Raw genomic sequence first — 24,807 nt, 5'->3', positions numbered from 1 at the left:
TAATGTAACATCCCGGAGGGTTCTTGTAATATCCCGGAGGGATAATGTATCACCCTGGAGGGGTAATGTATCATCCCAGAGGGGTAGTGTATCATCCCGGAGGGTTAATGTATCATCCTGGAGGGGTAATGTACCATCCATAAGGGGTAATGTATCATCCCGGAGGGATCATGTATCATCCCGGAGGGGTAATGTATCATCCCGGAGGGATAATGTATCATCCCGGAGGGGTAATGTATCATCCCGGAGGGGTAGTGTAACATCCTGAAGGTGTAATGTATCATCCTGGAGGAGTAATGTAACATCCTGGAGGGGTAATGTATCATCCCGGAGGGGTAGTGTAACATCCCGGAGGGATAATGTATCATCCCGGAGGGGTAGTGTATCATCCCGGAGGGATAATGTATCATCCCGGAGGGATAATGTATCATCCCGGAGGGGTAATGTATCATCCCGGAGGGGTAATGTATCATCCCGGAGGGGTAGTGTATCATCCCGGAGGGGTAGTGTAACATCCTGAAGGTGTAATGTATCATCCTGGAGGGGTAATGTATCATCCCGGAGGGATAATGTATCATCCTGGAGGGGTAGTGTAACATCCTGGAGGGGTAGTGTATCATCCCGGAGGGATAATGTAACATCCTGAAGGTGTAATGTATCATCCCGGAGGGGTAGTGTATCATCCTGGAGGGGTAATGTATCATCCCGGAGGGGTAAAATCATCCGGAGGGGTAGTGTATCCACCAGGCTCTTTGTCATCCCGAGGGGTGTTGAGGTATGTAATGTATCATCCCAGGGATAATGTCATCATCCCGGAAGGCTAGTGTATGATTTTTCAAGAATTGCTTAAAAGAAAAGCTCTTTAGGTTGTAAATAAAACATAAAATGCAAATGGTGTGACCACCAGCTCTTTGTTCCCATAAAACCCTCCATGATGTGACCACCAGCTCTTTGTTCCCATAAAACCCTCCAGGGTGTGACCACCAGCTCTTTGTTCCCATAAAACCCTCCATGATGTGACCACCAGCTCTTTGTTCCCATAAAACCCTCCAGGGTGTGACCACCAGCTCTTTGTTCCCATAAAACCCTCCATGGTGTGACCACCAGCTCTTTGTTCCCATAAAACCCTCCATGATGTGACCACCAGCTCTTTGTTCCCATAAAACCCTCCAGGGTGTGACCACCAGCCCTTTGTTCCCATAAAACCCTCCGTGATGTGACCACCAGCCCTTTGTTCCCATAAAACCCTCCAGGGTTTGAGCACCAAGGTAACAGTAGAGTGAGAGAGCGCTTGAGAGGAGAGAGCACACTTATCCCTGCACACTTCACTCTCCCCTGGGGAGTTGACAGGATGATGGGAGACCGAGGCTGTGTATGAGTCAACACAGAGCCATGACCTGAACATGGAACTGAGGATTCAACTGAGAGGGGATGCGGTCCAAATGGAGCCCCATTCCCTTTATTCTGCACTACTTTTGAAAAATTAGTGCACTATATAGGGAATAGGGTGCCATTTTGGACTCAGCGAAGGACTCAGGGGATAACATAAAAGAGATTTAATCTCAAACTATCTCTCTGCTGGTTCTCTCAGTAGACAGTATGATTCCACACTTCCAGAGACTTCAATAACGTTGGTCTGATATAGAAGATTCTGGTCTCTTGTCTACATCTAGAGACTAGAGTGGTTCTTTCCCTGCCACCCTTCCTTCTCCTTCCCCTAACCACAGATCTAGGATCAGATTATCCTACCCCCAACCCTAACATCAACCAGGTGGGTGAAAGATATCTGATACAGGACTCATGGTAAGGGGAAATGTCTTTGAGTAGAGGATCCCTTCACTGTCCTCCTCTCTGTCCTCCTCTCTTAACAGTCTGTCCTTCTCCTTCCCCTAACCACAGATCTAGGATCAGATTTTCCTAACCCCAACCTTAACCATCAGGTGGGTGAAAGTCTGTCCTCCTCACTATCCTCCTCTCTTACCAGTCTGTCCTCCTCCCTGTCCTCCTCTCTTACCAGTCTGTCCTCCTCCCTGTCCTCCTCTCTTACCAGTCTGTCCTCCTCACTGTCCTCCTATCCCACCATTCTGTCCTTCTCCCTGTCCTCCTCTCTTACCAGACTGTCCTCCTCCCTGTCCTCCTCTCTTACCAGTCTGTCCTCCTCCCTGTCCTCCTCTCTTACCAGTCTGTCCTCCTCACTGTCCTCCTATCCCACCATTCTGTCCTTCTCCCTGTCCTCCTCTCTTACCAGACTGTCCTCCTCCCTGTCCTCCTCTCTTACCAGTCTGTCCTCCTCCCTGTCCTCTCTTACCAGTCTGTCCTCCTCCCTGTCCTCCTCTCTTACCAGTCTGTCCTCCTCCCTGTCCTCCTCTCTTACCAGTCTGTCCTCCTCCCTGTCCTCCTCTCTTACCAGTCTGTCCTCCTCCCTGTCCTCCTCTCTTACCAGTCTGTCCTCCTCCCTGTCCTCATCTCTCCTACCAGTCTGTCCTCCTCTCTTACCAGTCTGTCCTCCTCCCTGCCTCCTCTCTTACCAGTCTGTCCTCCTCCCTGTCCTCCTCTCTTACCAGTCTGTCCTCCTCTCTTACCAGTCTGTCCTCCTCCCTGTCTCCTCTCTTACCAGTCTGTCCTCCTCCCTGTCCTACTCTCTTACCAGTCTGTCCTCCTCCCTGTCCTCTCTTACCAGTCTGTCCTTCTCCCTGTCCTCCTCTCTTACCAGTCAGTCCTCCTCTCTTACCAGTCTGTCCTCCTCCCTGTCCTCCTATCCAACCAGTCTGTCCTCCTCCCTGTCCTCTCTTACCAGTCTGTCCTCCTCTCTTACCAGTATGTCCTCCTCCCTGTCCTCCTATCCCACCAGTCTGTCCTCCTCCCTGTCCTCCTCTCTTACCAGTCTGTCCTCCTCCCTGTCCTCCTCTCTTACCAGTCTGTCCTCCTCACTGTCCTCCTATCCCACCATTCTGTCCTTCTCCCTGTCCTCCTCTCTTACCAGTCTGTCCTCCTCCCTGTCCTCCTATCCCACCAGTCTGTGCTCCCCCTGTCCTCTCTTACCAGTATGTCCTCCTCCCTGTCCTCCTCTCTTACCAGTCTGTCCTCCTCACTGTCCTCCTCTCTGACCAGTCGGTCCTCCTCACTGTCCTCCTATCCCATCAGTCTGTCCTCCTCCCTGTCCTCCTCTCTTACCAGTCTGTCCTCCTCACTGTCCTCCTCTCTTACCAGTCTGTCCTCCTCACTTACCAGTCTGTCCTCCTCCCTGTCCTCATCTCTTACCAGTCTGTCCTCCTCTCTTACCAGTCTGTCCTCCTCCCTGTCCTCCTCTCTTACCAGTCTGTCCTCCTCCCTGGCCTCATCTCTTAACAGTCTGTCCTCCTCCCTGTCCTCATCTCTTAACAGTCTGTCCTCCTCCCTGTCCTCCTCTCTTACCAGTCTGTCCTCATCTCTTACCAGTCTGTCCTCATCTCTTACCAGTCTGTCCTCCTCCCTGTCCTCCTCTCGTACCCGTCTGTCCTCCTCCCTGTCCTCCTATCCCACCAGTCTGTCCTCCCCCTGTCCTCTCTTACCAGTCTGTCCTTCTCCCTGTCCTCCTCTCTTACCAGTCAGCCCTCATCTCTTACCAGTCTGTCCTCCTCTCTTACCAGTCTGTCCTCCCTGTCCTCCTCTCTTACCAGTCTGTCCTCCTCCCTGTCCTCCTCTCTTACCAGTCTGTCCTCCTCCCTGTCCTCCTATCCCACCAGTCTGTCCTCCCCCCTGTCCTCTCTTACCAGTCTGTCCTCCTCCCTGTCCTCCTCTCTTACCAGTCTGTCCTCCTCACTGTCCTCCTCTCTGACCAGTCGGTCCTCCTCACTGTCCTCCTATCCCATCAGTCTGTCCTCCTCCCTGTCCTCCTCTCTTACCAGTCTGTCCTCCTCACTGTCCTCCTCTCTTACCAGTCTGTCCTCCTCACTTACCAGTCTGTCCTCCTCCCTGTCCTCATCTCTTACCAGTCTGTCCTCCTCTCTTACCAGTCTGTCCTCCTCCCTGGCCTCATCTCTTACCAGTCTGTCCTCCTCCCTGTCCTCCTCTCTTACCAGTCTGTCCTCCTCCCTGTCCTCCTATCCCACCATTCTGTCCTTCTCCCTGTCCTCCTCTCTTACCAGACTGTCCTCCTCCCTGGCCTCATCTCTTACCAGTCTGTCCTCCTCACTGTCCTCCTATCCGACCATTCTGTCCTTCTCCCTGTCCTCCTCTCTTACCAGACTGTCCTCCTCCCTGTCCTCCTCTCTTACCAGTCTGTCCTCCTCCCTGTCCTCCTCTCTTACCAGTCTGTCCTCCTCTCTTACCAGTCTGTCCTCATCTCTTACCAGTCTGTCCTCCTCCCTGTCCTCATCTCTTACCAGTCTGTCCTCCTCCCTGTCCTCATCTCTTACCAGTCTGTCCTCCTCCCTGTCCTCCTATCCCACCAGTCTGTCCTCCTCCCTGTCCTCCTCTCTTACCAGTCTGTCCTCCTCCCTGTCCTCATCTCTTACCAGTCTGTCCTCCTCCCTGTCCTCATCTCTTACCAGTCTGTCCTCCTCCCTGTCCTCATCTCTTACCAGTCTGTCCTCCTCCCTGTCCTCCTATCCCACCAGTCTGTCCTCCTCCCTGTCCTCCTCCCTGTCCTCCTATCCCACCAGTCTGTCCTCCTCCCTGTCCTCCTCTCTTACCAGTCTGTCCTCCTCCCTGTCCTCATCTCTTACCAGTCTGTCCTCCTCTCTTACCAGTCTGTCCTCCTCCCTGTCCTCCTCTCTTACCAGTCTGTCCTCCTCCCTGTCCTCATCTCTTACCAGTCTGTCCAGGCTGGTGCCAGCGGCCGTGGTGGGTCTCTCCTCTGGGCTGTAGGGTCTGAATCGGGCGTTGAAGACATCAGAGATCCCCCTGGCTGATCTGCTGCTGCCCATCCCAGACGGCTTGGGCTGACCACACCCCTGGAACACCTGAAAGACCACATAGAGACACACCCTGTTAACTTACTGTGGAGAAAACTAACCTCCTTTACAATCCGCCAGGTAGGACAGGGATACCACACATGTGCATTAGTCATATCGAGGAGTCTTGTTATCTAAAAGGGATTACTACAATGTCAACCTCAACTCGTCAAATATCAACCGATTTGACAATAATAGCCCAGCACCATTCAGTAGACCTACAGCCCCATTCAGTAGACCTACAGCCCCATTCAGTAGACCTACAGTGCCATTCAGTAGACCTACAGCCCCATTCAGTAGACCTACAGCCCAGCACCGTTCAGTAGACCTACAGCGCCATTCAGTAGACCTACAGACCCATTCAGTAGACCTACAGACCCATTCAGTAGACCTACAGCACCATTCAGTAGACCTACAGCGCCATTCAGTAGACCTACAGAACCATTCAGTAGACCTACAGCACCATTCAGAAGACCTACAGCGCCATTCAGTAGACCTACAGACCCATACAGTAGACCTACAGACCCATTCAGTAGACCTACAGCGCCATTCAGTAGACCTACAGCGCCATTCAGTAGACCTACAGCGCCATTCAGTAGACCTACAGAACCATTCAGTAGACCTACAGCCCAGCACCATTCAGTAGACCTACAGCCCAGCACCATTCAGTAGACCTACAGCCCAACACCGTTCAGTAGACCTACAGCACCATTCAGGAGACCTACAGCCCATCACCATTCAGTAGACCTACAGCCCAGCACCATTCAGTAGACCTACAGCCCAGCACCATTCAGTAGATCTACAGCACCATTCAGTAGACCTACAGAACCATTCAGTAGACCTACAGACCCATTCAGTAGACCTACAGACCCATTCAGTAGACCTACAGCGCCATTCAGTAGACCTACAGAACCATTCAGTAGACCTACAGTCCAGCACCATTCAGTAGACCTACAGCCCAGCACCATTCAGTAGACCTACAGCCCAGCACCATTCAGTAGACCTACAGCCCAACACCGTTCAGTAGACCTACAGCACCATTCAGGAGACCTACAGCCCATCACCATTCAGTAGACCTACAGCCCAGCACCATTCAGTAGACCTACAGCCCAGCACCATTCAGTAGATCTACAGCACCATTCAGTAGACCTACAGAACCATTCAGTAGACCTACAGAACCATTCAGTAGACCTACACCCCAGCACCATTCGGGAGACCAACAGCCCAGCACCATTCAGTAGACCTACAGCCCAGCACCATTCAGTAGACCTACAGCCCAGCACCATTCGGGAGACCAACAGCCCAGCACCATTCGGGAGACCAACAGCCCAGCACCATTCGGGAGACCAACAGCCCAGCACCATTCAGTAGACCTACAGCCCAGCACCATTCAGTAGACCTACAGCCCAACACCATTCAGTAGACCTACAGCCCAGCACCATTCAGTTGACCTACAGCCCAGCACCATTCAGTTGACCTACAGCCCAGCACCATTCAGTAGACCTACAGCCCAGCACCATTAAGTAGACCTACAGCCCATCACCATTCAGTAGACCTACAGCCCAACACCGTTCAGTAGATCTACAGCGCCATTCAGTAGACCTACAGAACCATTCAGTAGACCTACAGCCCAGCACCATTCAGTAGACCTACAGAACCATTCAGTAGACCTACAGAACCATTCAGTAGACCTACAGAACCATTCAGTAGACCTACAGCCCAGCACCATTCAGGAGACCTACAGCCCAGCACCATTCAGTAGACCTACAGCACCATTCAGTATACCTACTGCACCATTCAGAGTACCTACAGCACCATTCAGTATACCTACAGCCCAGCGCCATTCAGTAGACCTCCAGCCCAGCATGGGGTAGGAAGGATCAAGGAAGGAGGGGAGGAGGGGGAGGAAGGAACGGAGGAGGAAGGGGCAAGGGAGGAGAGGGGAGGAAGGAGCAGGGGAGGAGGAAGGGGGAGGAAGAAACAGGGGGAGAGGGGAGAGGAAGGAACGGGGGAGGAAGGAGCAAGGGAGGAGAGGGAAGGAAGGAGCAGGGGAGGAAGGAACGGGGAGGAAGGAATGGAGGAGAAAGGAAAGGGGGAGGAGAGGGGAGGAAGGAGCAAGGGAGGAGAGGGGAGGAAGTAGCAGGGGAGGAGGAAGGGGGGGAGAAACAGGGGAGAGGGGAGAGGAAGGAACGGGGAGGAAGGAGCAAGGGGGAGGAGGGGGAGGAAGGAACGGGGAGGAAGGAGCAAGGGAGGAGGGGAGGAAGGAACGGAGGAGGAAGGGGAGGAAGAAACAGGGGAGAGGGAGAGGAAGGAATGGGGGAGGAAGGAATGGGAGAGGAAGGAATGGGGGAGGAAGGAATGGGAGAGAAAGGAACGGGGGAGGAGAGGGGAGGAAGGAGCAGGGGAGGAGAGGGGAGGAAGGGACGGGCAAAGACATCTATCTCCTCAGAAACATGGGTCTGTTCTTGGAACAGCTTGACTCTCAGTCATGTCGTGATTCATACTACACTGTAATTTGTGGTTTGGCCTCGTACAGCAGCATGGGGGTTTGAAAACCATTCCCCAATACACGATTACATTTGAGAGACATGTTACAAAACCATTAGGACTTTCTGAAACTCCATCATATTGACCGTGGACTTAACTCACCCTGCCTGACTTAAATGGTATCCATTCTAGACACAAGGCCAACAGACACCAGGGTGTCAGCTGTTCTGAAGAGTCTGAACTTATTGAACGGAACCTTACGGAATGTAAAGAGGTTCTGTTATGGAGTTCTAAATTCCAAGGCTGATAATATTGAGTTTTACAAGTCCTGACAGTTCAAATATTTGTCCAGAATGGGCCTGATGAACAACACCAAAAACAAGCTTATCTTTAAAAACAAAACATAGCTAGTACTTACAAACAGACAGTTCGTCAACAAAGAGAACATTTTAAAAGTTATAATAACTCTGATGAATTGATCAACTTGCATCGTCAGGATAGCAGCAGTCTATATGATAAATAATATGAAACACTAATTCAACATTAACAGGTCGAAAACAGAGCCCTGTGGAACACCTGAGCTGTGTTTCAACATTAACAGGTCGAAAACAGAGCCCTGTGGAACACCTGAGCTGTGTTTCAACATTAACAGGTCGAAAACAGAGCCCTGTGGAACACCTGAGCTGTGTTTCAACACTCAGGTCGAAAACAGAGCCCTGTGGAACACCTGAGCTGTGTTTCAACACTCAGGTCGAAAACAGAGCCCTGTGGAACACCTGAGCTGTGTTTCAACATTAACAGGTCGAAAACAGAGCCCTGTGGAACACCTGAGCTGTGTTTCAACATTAACAGGTCGAAAACAGAGCCCTGTGGAACACCTGAGCTGTGTTTCAACACTCAGGTCGGAAACAGAGCCCTGTGGAACACCTGAGCTGTGTTTCAACATTAACAGGTCGAAAACAGAGCCCTGTGGAACGCCTGAGCTGTGTTTCAACACTCAGGTCGAGAACAGAGCCCTGTGGGACACCTGAGCTGTGTTTCAACATTAACAGGTCGAAAACAGAGCCCTGTGGAACACCCGAGCTGTGTTTCAACACTCAGGTCGAAAACAGAGCCCTGTGGAACACCTGAGCTGTGTTTCAACACTCAGGTCCAAAACAGAGCCCTGTGGGACACCTGAGCTGTGTTTCAACACTCAGGTCGAAAACAGAGCCCTGTGGAACGCCTGAGCTGTGTTTCAACACTCAGGTCGACAACAGAGCCCTGTGGAACACCTGAGCTGTGTTTCAACACTCAGGTCGAAAACAGAGCCCTGTGGAACACCTGAGCTGTGTTTCAACATTAACAGGTCGAAAACAGAGCCCTGTGGAACACCTGAGCTGTGTTTCAACATTAACAGGTCGAAAACAGAGCCCTGTGGAACACCTGCACTGTGTTTCAACACTCAGGTCGAAAACAGAGCCCTGTGGAACACCTGAGCTGTGTTTCAACATTAACAGGTCGAAAACAGAGCCCTGTGGAACACCTGAGCTGTGTTTCAACACTCAGGTCGAAAACAGAGCCCTGTGGAACGCCTGCACTGTGTTTCAACAGTCAGGTTGAAAACAGAGCCCTGTGGAACGCCTGAGCTGTGTTTCAACACTCAGGTCGGAAACAGAGCCCTGTGGAACGCCTGCGCTGTGTTTCAACACTAGGGTCGGAAACAGAGCCCTGTGGAACGCCTGCGCTGTGTTTCAACACTCAGGTCGAAAACAGAGCCCTGTGGAACGCCTGAGCTGTGTTTCACTCAGGAAGAAAACAGAGCCCTGTGGAACGCCTGAGCTGTGTTTCAACATTAACAGGTCGAAAACAGAGCCCTGTGGAACGCCTGCGCTGTGTTTCAACACTCAGGTCGAAAACAGAGCCCTGTGGAACACCTGAGCTGTGTTTCAACACTCAGGTCGAAAACAGAGCCCTGTGGAACACCTGCGCTGTGTTTCAACACTCAGGTCGAAAACAGAGCCCTGTGGAACGCCTGAGCTGTGTTTCAACACTCATACTAACCACACTAACCGTACTATTAGTGATGTGCATTGAGTATATAGTATTGGTCATAGTGTGGACAGAAATCAGATCCAGAATCCAATCAAAATGTATTAGTCACATGTGCCGATTACAACAGGTGTAGTAGACCTTACAGTGAAATGCTGAATACAACAGGTGTAGTAGACCTTACAGTGAAATGCTGAATACAACAGGTGTAGTAGACCTTACAGTGAAATACTGAATACAACAGGTGTAGGTAGACCTTACAGTGAAATGCTGAATACAACAGGTGTAGTAGACCTTACTGTGAAATGCTGAATACAACAGGTGTAGTAGACCTTACAGTGAAATGCTGAATACAACAGGTGTAGACCTTACAGTCAAATGCTGAATACAACAGGTGTAGTAGACCTCACAGTGAAATGCTGAATACAACAGGTGTAGTAGACCTCACAGTGAAATGCTGAATACAACAGGTGTAGGTAGACCTCACAGTGAAATGCTGAATACAACAGGTGTAGTAGACCTTACAGTGAAATGCTGAATACAACAGGTGTTGTAGACCTTACAGTGAAATGCTGAATACAACAGGTGTAGTAGACCTCACAGTGAAATACTGAATACAACAGGTGTAGTAGACCTCACAGTGAAATGCTGAATACAACAGGTGTAGTAGACCTCACAGTGAAATGCAGAATACAACAGGTGTAGTAGACCTCACAGTGAAATGCTGAATACAACAGGTGTAGTAGACCTTACAGTGAAATGCTGAATACAACAGGTGTAGTAGACCTTACAGTGAAATGCTGAATACAACAGGTGTAGTAGACCTCACAGTGAAATACTGAATACAACAGGTGTAGTAGACCTCACAGTGAAATACTGAATACAACAGGTGTAGTAGACCTCACAGTGAAATGCTGAATATAACAGGTGTAGTAGACCTTACAGTGAAATGCTGAATACAACAGGTGTAGTAGACCTTACAGTGAAATGCTGTATAAGCCTCTTGGACCTAGACTTGGTGCTCCGGTACCGCTTGCCGTGCGGTAGCAGAGAGAACAGTCTATGACGGTAGGGCCTTCCTCTGACACTGCCTTGTATAGAGGTCCTGGATGGCAGGATGCTTGGCCCCAGGGATGTACTGGGCTGTACATCCTACCCTCTATAGGGCCTTCCTCTGACACCGCCTGGTGTAGAGGTCCTGGATGTCAGGATGCTTGGCCCCAGTGATGTACTGGGCCGTACGTACTACCCTCTATAGGGTCTTCCTCTGACACCGCCTGGTAAAGAGGTCCTGGATGGCAGAAAGCTTGGCCCCGGTGATGTACTGGGCTGTACATCCTACCCTCTATAGGGCCTTCCTCTGACACCGCCTGGTGTAGAGGTCCTGGATGTCAGGATGCTTGGCCCCAGTGATGTACTGGGCCGTACGTACTACCCTCTATAGGGTCTTCCTCTGACACCGCCTGGTGTAGAGGTCCTGGATGTCAGGAAGCTTGGCCCCTGTGATGTACGGGGCCTTACGTACTACCCTCTATAGGGTCTGCTCAGAGGCCGAGCAGTTGCAGTACCAGGCAGTGATGTACTGAGCCGTACGTACTACCCTCTGTCGGAGACCGAGCAGTTGCAGTACCAGGCAGTGATGCACTGGGCCCTCTACCCTCTGTCGGAGACCGAGCAGTTGCCTTACCAGGCAGTGATGTATTGGGCCCTCTACCCTCTGTCAGAGACCGAGCAGTTGCAGTACCAGGCAGTGATGTACTGGGCCCTCTACCCTCTGTCGGAGACCGAGCAGTTGCCTTACCAGGCAGTGATGTATTGGGCCCTCTACCCTCTGTCAGAGACCGAGCAGTTGCAGTACCAGGCAGTGATGTACTGGGCCCTCTACCCTCTGTCGGAGACCGAGCAGTTGCAGTACCAGGCAGTGATGTATTGGGCCATCTACCCTCTGTCAGAGACCGAGCAGTTGCCTTACCAGGCAGTGATCGAACCAGTCAGGATGCAGCTGATAAAGTTCTATAGGATATCTAGATCTAGATATACAGGATACAGTTAGTATGCCAAAAGATCCCGGCTGTCGTACAACATTCACCAAAATACACATAGTAGCTGAAACTGTCATGCTGTTGTCTTTACCTTAGCTGAAACTGTCATGTTGTTGTCTTTACCTTAGCTGAAACTGTCATGTTGTTGTCTTTACCTTAGCTGAAACTGTCATGTTGTTGTGTTGTCTTTACCTTAGCTGAAACTGTCATGTTGTTGTCTTTACCTTAGCTGAAACTGTCATGTTGTTGTCTTTACCTTAGCTGAAACTGTCATGTTGTTGTGTTGTCTTTACCTTAGCTGAAACTGTCATGTTGTTGTCTTTACCTTAGCTGAAACTGTCATGTTGTTGTCTTTACCTTAGCTGAAACTGTCATGCTGTTGTCTTCAGTTAGCTAGCGTTGAAACTGTCATGCTGTTGTCTTTACCTTAGCTGAAACTGTCATGTTGTTGTCTTTACCTTAGCTGAAACTGTCATGTTGTTGTGTTGTCTTTACCTTAGCTGAAACTGTCATGTTGTTGTCTTTACCTTAGCTGAAACTGTCATGTTGTTGTCTTTACCTTAGCTGAAACTGTCATGCTGTTGTCTTTACCTTAGCTGAAACTGTCATGTTGTTGTCTTTACCTTAGCTGAAACTGTCATGCTGTTGTCTTCACCTTAGCTGAAACTGTCATGTTGTTGTCTTTACCTTAGCTGAAACTGTCATGCTGTTTGTCTTTACCTTAGCTGAAACTGTCATGTTGTTGTGTTGTCTTTACCTTAGCTGAAACTGTCATGTTGTTGTCTTTACCTTAGCTGAAACTGTCATGTTGTTGTCTTTACCTTAGCTGAAACTGTCATGTTGTTGTCTTTACCTTAGCTGAAACTGTCATGTTGTTGTCTTTACCTTAGCTGAAACTGTCATGTTGTTGTGTTGTCTTTACCTTAGCTGAAACTGTCATGTTGTTGTGTTGTCTTTACCTTAGCTGAAACTGTCATGTTGTTGTCTTTACCTTAGGTGAAACTGTCATGTCGTTGTGTTGTCTTTACCTTAGCTGAAACTGTCATGTTGTTGTCTTTACCTTAGCTGAAACTGTCATGTTGTTGTCTTTACCTTAGCTGAAACTGTCATGCTGTTGTCTTCACCTTAGCTGAAACTGTCATGTTGTTGTCTTTACCTTAGCTGAAACTGTCATGTCGTTGTGTTGTCTTCACCTTAGCTGAAACTGTCATGTCGTTGTGTTGTCTTTACCTTAGCTGAAACTGTCATGTCGTTGTGTTGTCTTCACCTTAGCTGAAACTGTCATGCTGTTGTCTTTACCTTAGCTGAAACTGTCATGCTGTTGTCTTTACCTTAGCTGAAACTGTCATGCTGTTGTCTTTACCTTAGCTGAAACTGTCATGTTGTTGTGTTGTCTTTACCTTAGCTGAAACTGTCATGTTGTTGTCTTTACCTTAGCTGAAACTGTCATGTCGTTGTGTTGTCTTTACCTTAGCTGAAACTGTCATGTCGTTGTGTTGTCTTTACCTTAGCTGAAACTGTCATGTTGTTGTCTTTACCTTAGCTGAAACTGTCATGCTGTTGTCTTTACCTTAGCTGAAACTGTCATGTTGTTGTCTTTACCTTAGCTGAAACTGTCATGTTGTTGTGTTGTCTTTACCTTAGCTGAAACTGTCATGCTGTTGTCTTTACCTTAGCTGAAACTGTCATGTTGTTGTGTTGTCTTTACCTTAGCTGAAACTGTCATGTTGTTGTCTTTACCTTAGCTGAAACTGTCATGTTGTTGTGTTGTCTTTACCTTAGCTGAAACTGTCATGTTGTTGTCTTTACCTTAGCTGAAACTGTCATGTTGTTGTGTTGTCTTTACCTTAGCTGAAACTGTCATGCTGTTGTCTTTACCTTAGCTGAAACTGTCATGTTGTTGTGTTGTCTTTACCTTAGCTGAAACTGTCATGTTGTTGTCTTTACCTTAGCTGAAACTGTCATGTTGTTGTGTTGTCTTTACCTTAGCTGAAACTGTCATGTTGTTGTCTTTACCTTAGCTGAAACTGTCATGCTGTTGTCTTTACCTTAGCTGAAACTGTCATGTTGTTGTCTTTACCTTAGCTGAAACTGTCATGCTGTTGTCTTCACCTTAGCTGAAACTGTCATGTTGTTGTCTTTACCTTAGCTGAAACTGTCATGCTGTTTGTCTTTACCTTAGCTGAAACTGTCATGTTGTTGTGTTGTCTTTACCTTAGCTGAAACTGTCATGTTGTTGTCTTTACCTTAGCTGAAACTGTCATGTTGTTGTCTTTACCTTAGCTGAAACTGTCATGTTGTTGTCTTTACCTTAGCTGAAACTGTCATGTTGTTGTCTTTACCTTAGCTGAAACTGTCATGTTGTTGTGTTGTCTTTACCTTAGCTGAAACTGTCATGTTGTTGTGTTGTCTTTACCTTAGCTGAAACTGTCATGTTGTTGTCTTTACCTTAGGTGAAACTGTCATGTCGTTGTGTTGTCTTTACCTTAGCTGAAACTGTCATGTTGTTGTCTTTACCTTAGCTGAAACTGTCATGTCGTTGTGTTGTCTTTACCTTAGCTGAAACTGTCATGTTGTTGTCTTTACCTTAGCTGAAACTGTCATGCTGTTGTCTTTACCTTAGCTGAAACTGTCATGTTGTTGTGTTGTCTTTACCTTAGCTGAAACTGTCATGTTGTTGTCTTTACCTTAGCTGAAACTGTCATGTTGTTGTCTTTACCTTAGCTGAAACTGTCATGTTGTTGTCTTTACCTTAGCTGAAACTGTCATGCTGTTGTGTTGTCTTTACCTTAGCTGAAACCGTCATGTTGTTGTGTTGTCTTTACCTTAGCTGAAACTGTCATGCTGTTGTCTTGCATGGTCATGATGGCTTCAGAGATCTTCACATCTATGGGTTCCATGATGGCTTCGATGTTGAAGGGCCCCTCCAGCCGGTCAGCTACTAGCAACATGGCATCTGTAACACACACACACACTCCAGCCGGTCAGCTACTAGCAACATGGCATCTGTAACACACACACACACACACACACACCCTCCATCCGGTCAGCTACCAGCAACATGGCATCTGTAACAACACACACACACACACACACACACACACACACACACACACCATCCATCCGGTCAGCTACCAGCAACATGGCATCTGTAACAACACACACACACACACACACACACACACACACACACACACACACACACACACACACACACACTCCAGCCGGTCAGCTACTAGCAACATGGCATCTGTAACAACACACACACACACACACTCCAGCTGGTCAGCTACCAGCAACATGGCATCTGTAACAACACACACACACACACACACACACACACACACACACACACACACACACACACACACACACACTCCAGCCGGTCAGCTACCAGCAACATGGCATCTGTAACAACACACACACACACACAGAGAAGACATTAGATCTGACAGCATACACACACACACACACACACACACACACACACACACACACACACACACACACACACACACACACACACACACACACACACACACACACACACACACACACACACACACACACACCTATGTTCCCGAGGGACTTTGAACTCAGCGAGGGCATAGAGAACATCAAAGAGTAATTGTTAATTCAACAGCCTCCTAATTAACACGAACAAAAAAAGACGAATTGTGAATTAGTCTTCAGTAAAACAGCTGAGAAAACAGTACCGATATCTGTGGAACAGAAACTCTGTAATGACATGACGATAACAAACAAGCTGTTATCAAATGTGATTAGTTAAAAGCTGCATTTCATTGTCTATCTGTGTTTGCCAAGAGTTCCTGATTAGAACAATATCCTCCCGTCTGCCACGCTCTCTCTCTCCGGCCTCTAGGTCATCAGGCTGCTGATTATCACCCAACACCTGTCACCATCGTCTCGCGCACCTGCGCCTCATGACACTCACCTGGACTCCATCACCTCCTTGATTATCTCCCCATATATCTGTCCCTCCCCTCGGTTCTTTCCTCAGGTGTTATTGACTCTGTCTCATGACACTCACCTGGACTCCATCACCTCCTTGATTATCTGCCCCATATTTCTGTCCCTCCCCTCAGTAATTTCCTCAGGTGATAATTGACTTTGTTTTCATGTCGGTGTGTCGTGTTTGTGGTTTGTCTCTTGGCCAGGTCGCAATTTATTGAGCGTTTATTTATTAAAACACTGTCCGGTTTATTTATTAAAACAGTCCCGGTACAATGTCTCTCATCTCAAACTGTCAAACCATCTGTCTGTCTTAAATACACACCTCTATACATGGTACTTCCTGTCAAACCATCTGTCTGTCTTAAATACACACCTCTATACATGGTACTTCCTGTCAAACCATCTGTCTTAAATACACCTCTATACATGGTACTTCCTGTCAAACCATCTGTCTTAAATACACACCTCTATACATGGTACTTCCTGTCAAACCATCTGTCTTAAATACACCTCTATACATGGTACTTCCTGTCAAACCATCTGTCTGTCTTAAATACACCTCTATACATGGTACTTCCTGTCAAACCATCTCTCTTAAATACACCTCTATACATGGTACTTCCTGTCAAACCATCTGTCTGTCTTAAAAATACATGGTACTTCCTGTCAAACCATCTCTCTTAAATCTCTATACATGGTACTTCCTGTCAAACCATCTGTCTGTCTTAAATACACACCTCTATACATGGTACTTCCTGTCAAACCCTCTGTCTGTCTTAAATACACACCTCTATACATGGTACTTCCTGTCAAACCATCTGTCTGTCTTAAATACACACCTCTATACATGGTACTTCCTGTCAAACCATCTGTCTGTCTTAAATACACACCTCTATACATGGTACTTCCTGTCAAACCATCTGTCTGTCTTAAATACACACCTCTATACATGGTACTTCCTGTCAAACCATCTGTCTTAAATACACCTCTATACATGGTACTTCCTGTCAAACCATCTGTCTGTCTTAAATACACACCTCTATACATGGTACTTCCTGTCAAACCATCTCTCTTAAATACACCTCTATACATTGTACTTCCTGTCAAACCATCTGTCTGTCTTAAATACACACCTCTATACATGGTACTTCCTGTCAAACCATCTGTCTTAAATACACCTCTATACATGGTACTTCCTGTCAAACCATCTGTCTGTCTTAAATACACCTCTATACATGGTACTTCCTGTCAAACCATCTGTCTGTCTTAAATACACACCTCTATACATGGTACTTCCTGTCAAACCATCTGTCTGTCTTAAATACACCCTCTATATACATGGTACTTCCTGTCAAACCATCTGTCTGTCTTAAATACACCTCTATACATGGTACTTCCTGTCAAACCATCTGTCTGTCTTAAATACACACCTCTATACATGGTACTTCCTGTCAAACCATCTGTCTGAAATAAATGGTACACTATGATTCCTAAATCACTTGATTTGTTGGTCTTCCAAAACTATTGTTCTGAAACCTATATTCCATAGTGTAGTGAGTCTGAGGAAGTGGGGAGGACTGTAACTGCAGGAAGTTCCAAAGGGCAGGAGGACAGGAAGCAGATTACTCTGTGTGAGGTCTGGACAGGAAGAGTACAGTACATCACAGACAGGAAGCAGATTACTCTGTGTGAGGTCTGGACAGGAAGAGAAGTACATCACAGACAGGGCACTCTGTGTGAGGTCTGGACAGGAAGAGTACAGTACATCACAGACAGGAAGCAGATTACTCTGTGTGAGGTCTGGACAGGAAGAGTACAGTACATCGCAGACAGGAAGCAGATTACTCTGTGTGAGGTCTGGACAGGAAGAGTAGAGTACATCACAGACAGGAAGCAGATTACTCTGTGTGAGGTCTGGACAGCAGAAGAGGTCTGGACAGTACATCGCAGACAGGAAGCAGATTACTCTGTGTGAGGTCTGGACAGGAAGAGTAGAGTACATCACAGACAGGAAGCAGATTACTCTGTGTGAGGTCTGGACAGGAAGAGTAGAGTACATCACAGACAGGAAGCAGATTACTCTGTGTGAGGTCTGGACAGGAAGCAGTACTGTGTGAGTCTACAGGAAGAGTAGAGTACATCGCAGACAGGAAGCAGATTACTCTGTGAGGTCTGGACAGGAAGAGAGGTTTGGACAGGAAGAGTACTGTGTGAGTACATCGCATTAGTGACAGGAAGCAGATTACTCTGTGTGAGGTCTGGACAGGAAGAGTACAGTACATCGCAGACAGGAAGCAGATTACTCTGTGTGAGGTCTGGACAGGAAGAGTAGAGTACATTAGTGACAGGAAGCAGATTACTCTGTGTGAGGTTTGGACAGGAAGAGTAGAGTACATTAGTGACAGGAAGCAGATTACTCTGTGTGAGGTTTGGACAGGAAGAGTACTGGACAGGAAGGTCTGGACAGGAAGAGTACAGTACATTAGTGACAGGAAGCAGATTACTCTGTGTGAGGTTTGGCATGGATCAATACTGAAGATAGATGACTCTATTGTCCAGCTCTTTGTTTTCATTAAAACAATGTGTTATTAATCTGTGTTCATATAAAACACATTGATCTAGCTTCATATAGAACCTATTACTGTGGAGGGGGTGAACCTATTCACCTGCCGAGCTCTGCAAGAGAATAGGATGAAAATGTACTTCATCTTTTCATTAGACTCTCCTCCGCAAAATATCATAAAGCTTTACAGTGTCTGGACGATACGGGGGAGAGAGAGAGAGGGAGAGGGAGACAGAGGGAGAGAGGGAGAGGAGAGAGAGAGAGAGAGAGAGAGAGAGGGAGAGGAGAGAGAGGGAGACAGAGAGAGAGAGAGGAGATAGAGAGAGAGAGGAGAGAGAGAGAGAGAGAGAGAGAGAGAGAGAGGAGAGAGAGGAGAGGGAGAGGAGAGAGAGAGAGAGAGAGGGAGAGAGGGAGAGAGAGAGGGAGAGAGAGAGAGAGAGAGAGAGAGAGAGAGACAGGGAGAGAGGGAGAGGGAGAGAGAGAGAGGGAGAGAGAGAGAGGGAGAGGGAGAGAGAGACAGGAGAGAGAGAGAGGGAGAGAGAGAGGGAGAGAGAGAGGAGAGGAGAGAGGGAGAGAGAGAGGGAGAGGGGAGGGAGAGGGAGAGAGAGAGAGAGAGGGAGAGGAGAGGAGAGGGAGAGAGAGAGAGAGAGAGAGAGAGGGAGAGAGAGAGAGAGAGGAGAGAGGAGAGAGAGAGGGAGAGGGAGAGGGAGAGAGAGAGAGAGAGAGAGAGAGGGAGGGAGAGGAGGGAGGAGGGAGGGGGAGGGAGGGAGGGAGGGAGGGAGGGAGGGAGAGAGAGAGAGGGAGGAGGGGAGAGAGGGAGAGAGTCAGAGAGAGAGGAGGAGAGCCAGGGAGTGGGAGGGAGAGAGATAGAGGGAGAGCTGGAGAGAGACAGAGAGGAGAGCGAGCATCAGAGACAGAGAGAGCAAGTCCTTTCATTACAGTAGAGAGGAAACCAAAGCAAAGAACTGGGACCTGAGAGTCAATTAGGAGCAGAAATGAAAGACGTGTCAACAGAGCAGAGATGAGGAACCTCAGGGCAGATTCAATAAGAACTGACCCGCGAGGCGAAAAACACAAAGGAATATCCCACAAAGACTGTTGGGTTGTTACCTCACAGATACAATTACTACTTTTGTCTCACAAATACAATTACTACTGTTGTCTCAAAATACAGGGTTGTTTTGTTAAATTCTTTGTCATTTTAAGTTTAGAGTTCCACAAATCAGTATGTCTAATTTACATGTTACTGTAGGGATGAATATTGGTTAGCCATGCAAATATACATTCCTGTCTGTTACATTAACTAATTCAGATGGTGGTTGCATGTCCCAGAATAACATCACATCCTGTTGAGCTCCGTGTACAAGTCTCATGTCCCAGAATCACATCACATCCTGTTGAGCTCCGTGTACAAGTCTCATGTCCCAGAATCACATCCTGTTGAGCTCCGTGTACAAGTCTCATGTCCCAGAATCACATCACATCCTGTTGAGCTCCGTGTACAAGTCTCATGTCCCAGAATCACATCCTGTTGAGCTCCGTGTACAAGTCTCATGTCCCAGAATCACATCCTGTTGAGCTCCGTGTACAAGTCTCATGTCCCAGAATCACATCCTGTTGAGCTCCGTGTACAAGTCTCATGTCCCAGAATCACATCCTGTTGAGCTCCGTGTACAAGTCTCATGTCCCAGAATCACATCCTGTTGAGCTCCGTGTACAAGTCTCATGTCCCAGAATCACATCCTGTTGAGCTCCGTGTACAAGTCTCATGTCCCAGAATAACATCACATCCTGTTGAGCTCCGTGTACAAGTCTCATGTCCCAGAATAACATCACATCCTGTTGAGCTCCGTGTACAAGTCTCATGTCCCAGAATCACATCCTGTTGAGCTCCGTGTACAAGTCTCATGTCCCAGAATCACATCCTGTTGAGCTCCGTGTACAAGTCTCATGTTCCAGAATAACAATATATATTAAATAAATATTAAATATATATTAATAGATATATTAAATAAATATTAAATAATGGGTCGAGCACAGAGTCTTGCTGAACACCATAATTGACATTGACATTTATGCTAAAAAAAAAACACATGACCTTTTATCAAGTTCCACAAAATACACAAATTGCAAATGAAACAAGTACACTATCCAGGAGCACAACGTCATGACTCATGTCCCAGAAGGTCAGCCCGTTGAGCTCTACTGTAAAGTCTCATCCAGAATCACATCCTGTTGACCAGTACAAGGTCATGTTCCAGAATGATCGACTGTAATTACAGTCAAGTCTCATGCTCCCGAATAACAGTCCATTCTTCAATAAATATTAAACAATAAACAACGTTCAGAGCTTAAAGGTCATTCATTGGAACATTAGAGTGAGAGCAGAGGACTAACCTTGAGGATGAAACCAGTCAGCAATTAGTATTATTGAGAAGGTCATGGAACATTAGAGTGAGAGCAGAGGACTAACCTTTGAGGATGAAGTTCCACAAAATACACAAATTGCAAATGAAACAAGTACACTATCCAGGAAACAACGTCATGATGAACTAGGTCAGCAACAGAAGTATACGACTGTACATTTCAGGGGACTAACCTTTGAGGATGGTTTAAAGCTATAGAGTAGTATTACTGTAACTATAGAGTAGTATTACTGTAGCTATAGAGTAGTATTACTGTAACTATAGAGGTATAGCAGTAGTATTACTGTGAGGATGAACCAGTCAGCTACAGAGTAGTATTACTGTAGAAGGTCATGTATTACTGAGCTGAGAGTAGTATTACTAAGCTTAGAGGATTACTGTAACTATAGAGTAGTATTACTGTAACTATAGCGTAGTGTTACTGTAGATAGAGCAGTACTTTACTGTAGCCTTAGAGGTATTACTGTAACTATAGAGTAGTATTACTGTAACTATAGAGTAGTATTACTGTAACTATAGAGTAGTATTACTGTAACTATAGAGTAGTATTACTGTAGCTATAGAGTAGTATTACTGTAGCTATAGAGTAGTATTACTGTAACTATAGAGTAGTATTACTGTAGCTATAGAGTAGTATTACTGTAACTATAGAGTAGTATTACTGTAGCTATAGAGTAGTATTACTGTAGATATAAAGTAGTATTACTGTAGCTATAGAGTAATATTACTGTAGCTATAGAGTAGTATTACTGTAATTATAGAGTAGTGTTACTGTAGCTATAGAGTAGTATTACTGTAACTATAGAGCTATAGAGTAGTGTTACTGTAACTATAGAGCTATAGAGTAGTATTACTGTAACTATATAGTAGTATTACTGTAACTATAGAGTAGTATTACTGTAACTATAGAGCTATAGAGTAGTATTACTGTAACTATAGAGTAGTAGTACTGTAGCTATAGAGTAGTATTACTGTAACTATAGAGTAGTATTACTGTAACTATAGAGTAGTATTACTGTAACTATAGAGCTATAGTGTAGTGTTACTGTAACTATAGAGCTATAGAGTAGTATTACTGTAACTATATAGTAGAATTACTGTAACTATAGAGTAGTATTACTGTAACTATAGAGTAGTATTACTGTAGCCATAGAGTAGTATTACTGTAACTATAGAGCTATAGAGTAGTATTACTGTAACTATAGAGTAGTATTACTGTAACTAAATAGTAGTGTTACTGTAACTATAGAGCTATAGAGTAGTGTAACTGTAACTATGGAGTAGTATTACTGTAACTATAGAGTAGTGTTACTGTAACAATAGAGTAGTGTTACTGTAACTATAGAGTAGTATTACTGTAACTATAGAGTAGTATTACTGTAACTATAGAGTAGTGTTACTGTAACTATAGAGTAGTATTACTGTAACTATCGAGTAGTATTACTGTAACTATAGAGTAGTATTACTGTGGCTATAGAGTAGTATTACTGTGGCTATAGAGTAGTATTACTGTAACTATAGAGTAGTGTTACTGTAACTATAGAGTAGTATTACTGTAACTATAGAGCTATAGAGTAGTATTACTGTAACTATAGAGTAGTATTACTGTAACTATAGAGTAGTAATACTGTAGCCTTGCTAGTATGTTACTGCCTGTGCCTTTGAAGAGCTATTTTGTTTGTTGAGTTTGCAGCCTCAGCTTGTGATTGTGCTTGGTGGTGGTTGGTTAGATTTCCATCAGGAGCCTGTTGGAGGTCAGACTAACTTGTGTCCTGGGAGGTCTTCAGCTGCTGTCTGTCCTTGTGGCTCAGATTTAACTATATTGCTCTGGGGAATGTAGCAAAGGCCTCAGAGTTACTATACTGCTCTGGGGAAAGTAACTAAGGCCTCGGAGTAACTATATTGGTCTGGGGAAAGTAGACAAGGCCTCAGAGTAACTATACTGCTCTGGGGAAAGTAACTAAGGCCTCAGAGTTACTATATTGCTCTGGGGAAAGTAACTAAGGCCTCAGAGTTACTATACTGCTCTGGGGAAAGTAGACAAGGCCTCAGATTATCTATACTGTCCCGGAGAAAGTAACTAAGGCTTCAGAGTAACTATACTACCGCAGAGAAAGTAACTAAGGCCTCAGAGTAACTATCCTGTCCTGGAGAAAGTAACTAAGGCCTCAGAGTAACTCTACTGCTCTGGAGAAAGTAACTAAGGCCTCAGAGTAACTCTACTGTCCCGGAGAAAGTAACTAAGGCCTCAGAGTAACTCTACTGCTCTGGAGAAAGTAACTAAGGCCTCAGAGTAACTCTACTGTCCCGGAGAAAGTAACTAAGGCCTCAGAGTAACTCTAGTGCTTTGGAGAAAGTAACTAAGGCCTCAGAGTAACTCTAGTGCTTTGGAGAAAGTAACTAAGGCCTCAGAGTAACTCTACTGTCCTGGAGAAAGTAACTAAGGCCTCAGATTAAGGCCTCAGACTGTCTCCACTAGGAGAACACTGTTCTGGTAGAACCCTTTTTGGTTCCAGATATAACTATTTTGGGTTCCATGGAACCTTTTGGAAAGGGTTCATGGAACTCTAGGTTCTACCTGGAGCGAAAGGGTTAATGGGGACAGCCAATTGGGGACAGCCTGGGGACAGCCAATGGGGACACCCAATGGGGACAGCCAATGGGGACAGCCTTTGGGGACAGCCAAGGGACACCCATTTTGGGTTCCATGGGGACAGCCAATGGGGACAGCCAATGGGGACAGCCAATGGGGACAGCCAATGGGGACACCCAATGGGGACTAGCCAATGGGAATCTGGGGACAGCCAATGGGGACACCTCAATGGGGAAGCCAGTGGGGACAGCCAATGGGGACAGCCAGTGGGGACAGCCAATGGGGACAGCCAATGGGGAGAGCCAATGGGGACAGCCAATGGGGACAGCCAATGGGGACAGCCAAATAACTATTTTAGGTTCTAGATACAGTGAGAGGGGAAAAAGGTATTTGATCCCCTGCTGATTTTGTACGTTTGACAAAGAAATGACCAATTTATAACATTTTTTGACAAAGAAATGATCAATTTATAACATTTTTTGACAAAGAAATTATCAATTTCTAACATTTTTTGACATTTGTTTTTCTGGATGTTCTGTTGTTGTTATTCAGTCTCTCACTGTTCAAATACAAAAACCATTACAATTATAGACGGGTCATTTCTCTGTCAGAGGACAAACGTACAAAATCAGCCATGGGGATCAAATACTTTCCTTCTCACTGTAGCTCCTTTTATTCTAAAGGTGTACTGCTCTGGAGAATATAGCTTAGGCCTCCGTGGAAATCTCTTTAGCAGAGTTAAAGAAAAGCTAGTCCACATCTCATTAGTCCTTCCATAAAAACCCCACAAGAGGTAAAACGGTATCAATCCTCAATTGACTTCCATCCACCTATTTTTCATTCTGTTTAATGAATATTTTATGGAGACGGAGGAGAATGAGGCAACTTTGCTAAAAAATTTGCAAAAGTGAGAGGTTATATCTCTCGGGCTTAAATAAGTTTTGCCAGGCTAGTCGCACATTAGGAGACGTTCTAGCGAGAAATCCCTGCTTACCAATCATCATCTAGCTACAGGGAGGAAAAGACACTGCTGCCTACTCCACAGACTGACTATAAGAGAAGTGGCCACGTACAGGGGTGGAGGGTACTAACAGACCTACAGTGTACTACTGTTGACCAGGGTCCATAGGGTCCATCATCTAGCTACAGGGAGGAAAAGACACTGCTGCCTACTCCACAGACTGACTATAAGAGAAGTGGCCACGTACAGGGGTGGAGGGGGGGGGGGGGGTACTAACAGACCTACAGTGTACTACTGTTGACCAGGGTCCATAGGGTCCATCATCTAGCTACAGGGAGGAAAAGACACTGCTGCCTACTCCACAGACTGACTATAAGAGAAGAGGCATATTTGATCACACCAATGATTGATACTAACAGCTCATTTAAAGTTGTAAAGATATCTAGTTAAATGCACACTAACTTTTATTAAAGCTGGTCACATAATGTTACAGTTGACTACATAGCTGTCAATAACACTGACCCAGTTTATACGACTTTAGGTGGAGTAAAGAGACCAGCAGACACTGGGACAAGGTGTCTTTGTGAGGCGTTAGCTAGCAGCTAGCTAGCAGACACTGGGACAAGGTGTCTTTGTGAGGCGGTAGCTAACAGCTAGCTAGCAGACACTGGGACAAGGTGTCTTTGTGAGGCGGTAGCTAACAGCTAGCTAGCAGACACTGGGACAAGGTGTCTTTGTGAGGCGGTAGCTAACAGCTAGCTAGCAGACACTGGGACAAGGTGTCTTTGTGAGGGG

General features: G+C 46.4%; 2 protein-coding genes across 2 annotated transcripts in view; one reads left to right on the top strand and one right to left on the bottom strand.

Moving 5' to 3' along the window:
- LOC135571117 (glypican-6-like) overlaps positions 1–24,807 on the top strand; it is a 193,356-nt gene that overhangs the window by 63,899 nt on the left and 104,650 nt on the right. The gene's annotated exons all lie outside the window — the stretch shown is intronic.
- LOC135571118 (glypican-6-like) lies at positions 1,380–14,446 on the bottom strand. The gene is made up of 3 exons (XM_065016920.1): positions 14,320–14,446; positions 4,794–4,943; positions 1,380–1,397 (listed from the first exon to the last, which is right to left on the bottom strand). Exons 1-3 carry the CDS (start codon positions 14,443–14,445, stop codon positions 1,380–1,382), a joined length of 294 nt encoding a protein of 97 aa, XP_064872992.1. The 5' UTR covers position 14,446.

Source organism: Oncorhynchus nerka, unplaced genomic scaffold (assembly GCF_034236695.1).
Source record: "Oncorhynchus nerka isolate Pitt River unplaced genomic scaffold, Oner_Uvic_2.0 unplaced_scaffold_760, whole genome shotgun sequence".
In the NCBI taxonomy this organism is placed as follows: Eukaryota; Metazoa; Chordata; class Actinopteri; order Salmoniformes; family Salmonidae; genus Oncorhynchus; species Oncorhynchus nerka.
Note: the sequence above shows the minus strand (reverse complement) of the source record. Positions and strands in the feature narration are given on the sequence as shown.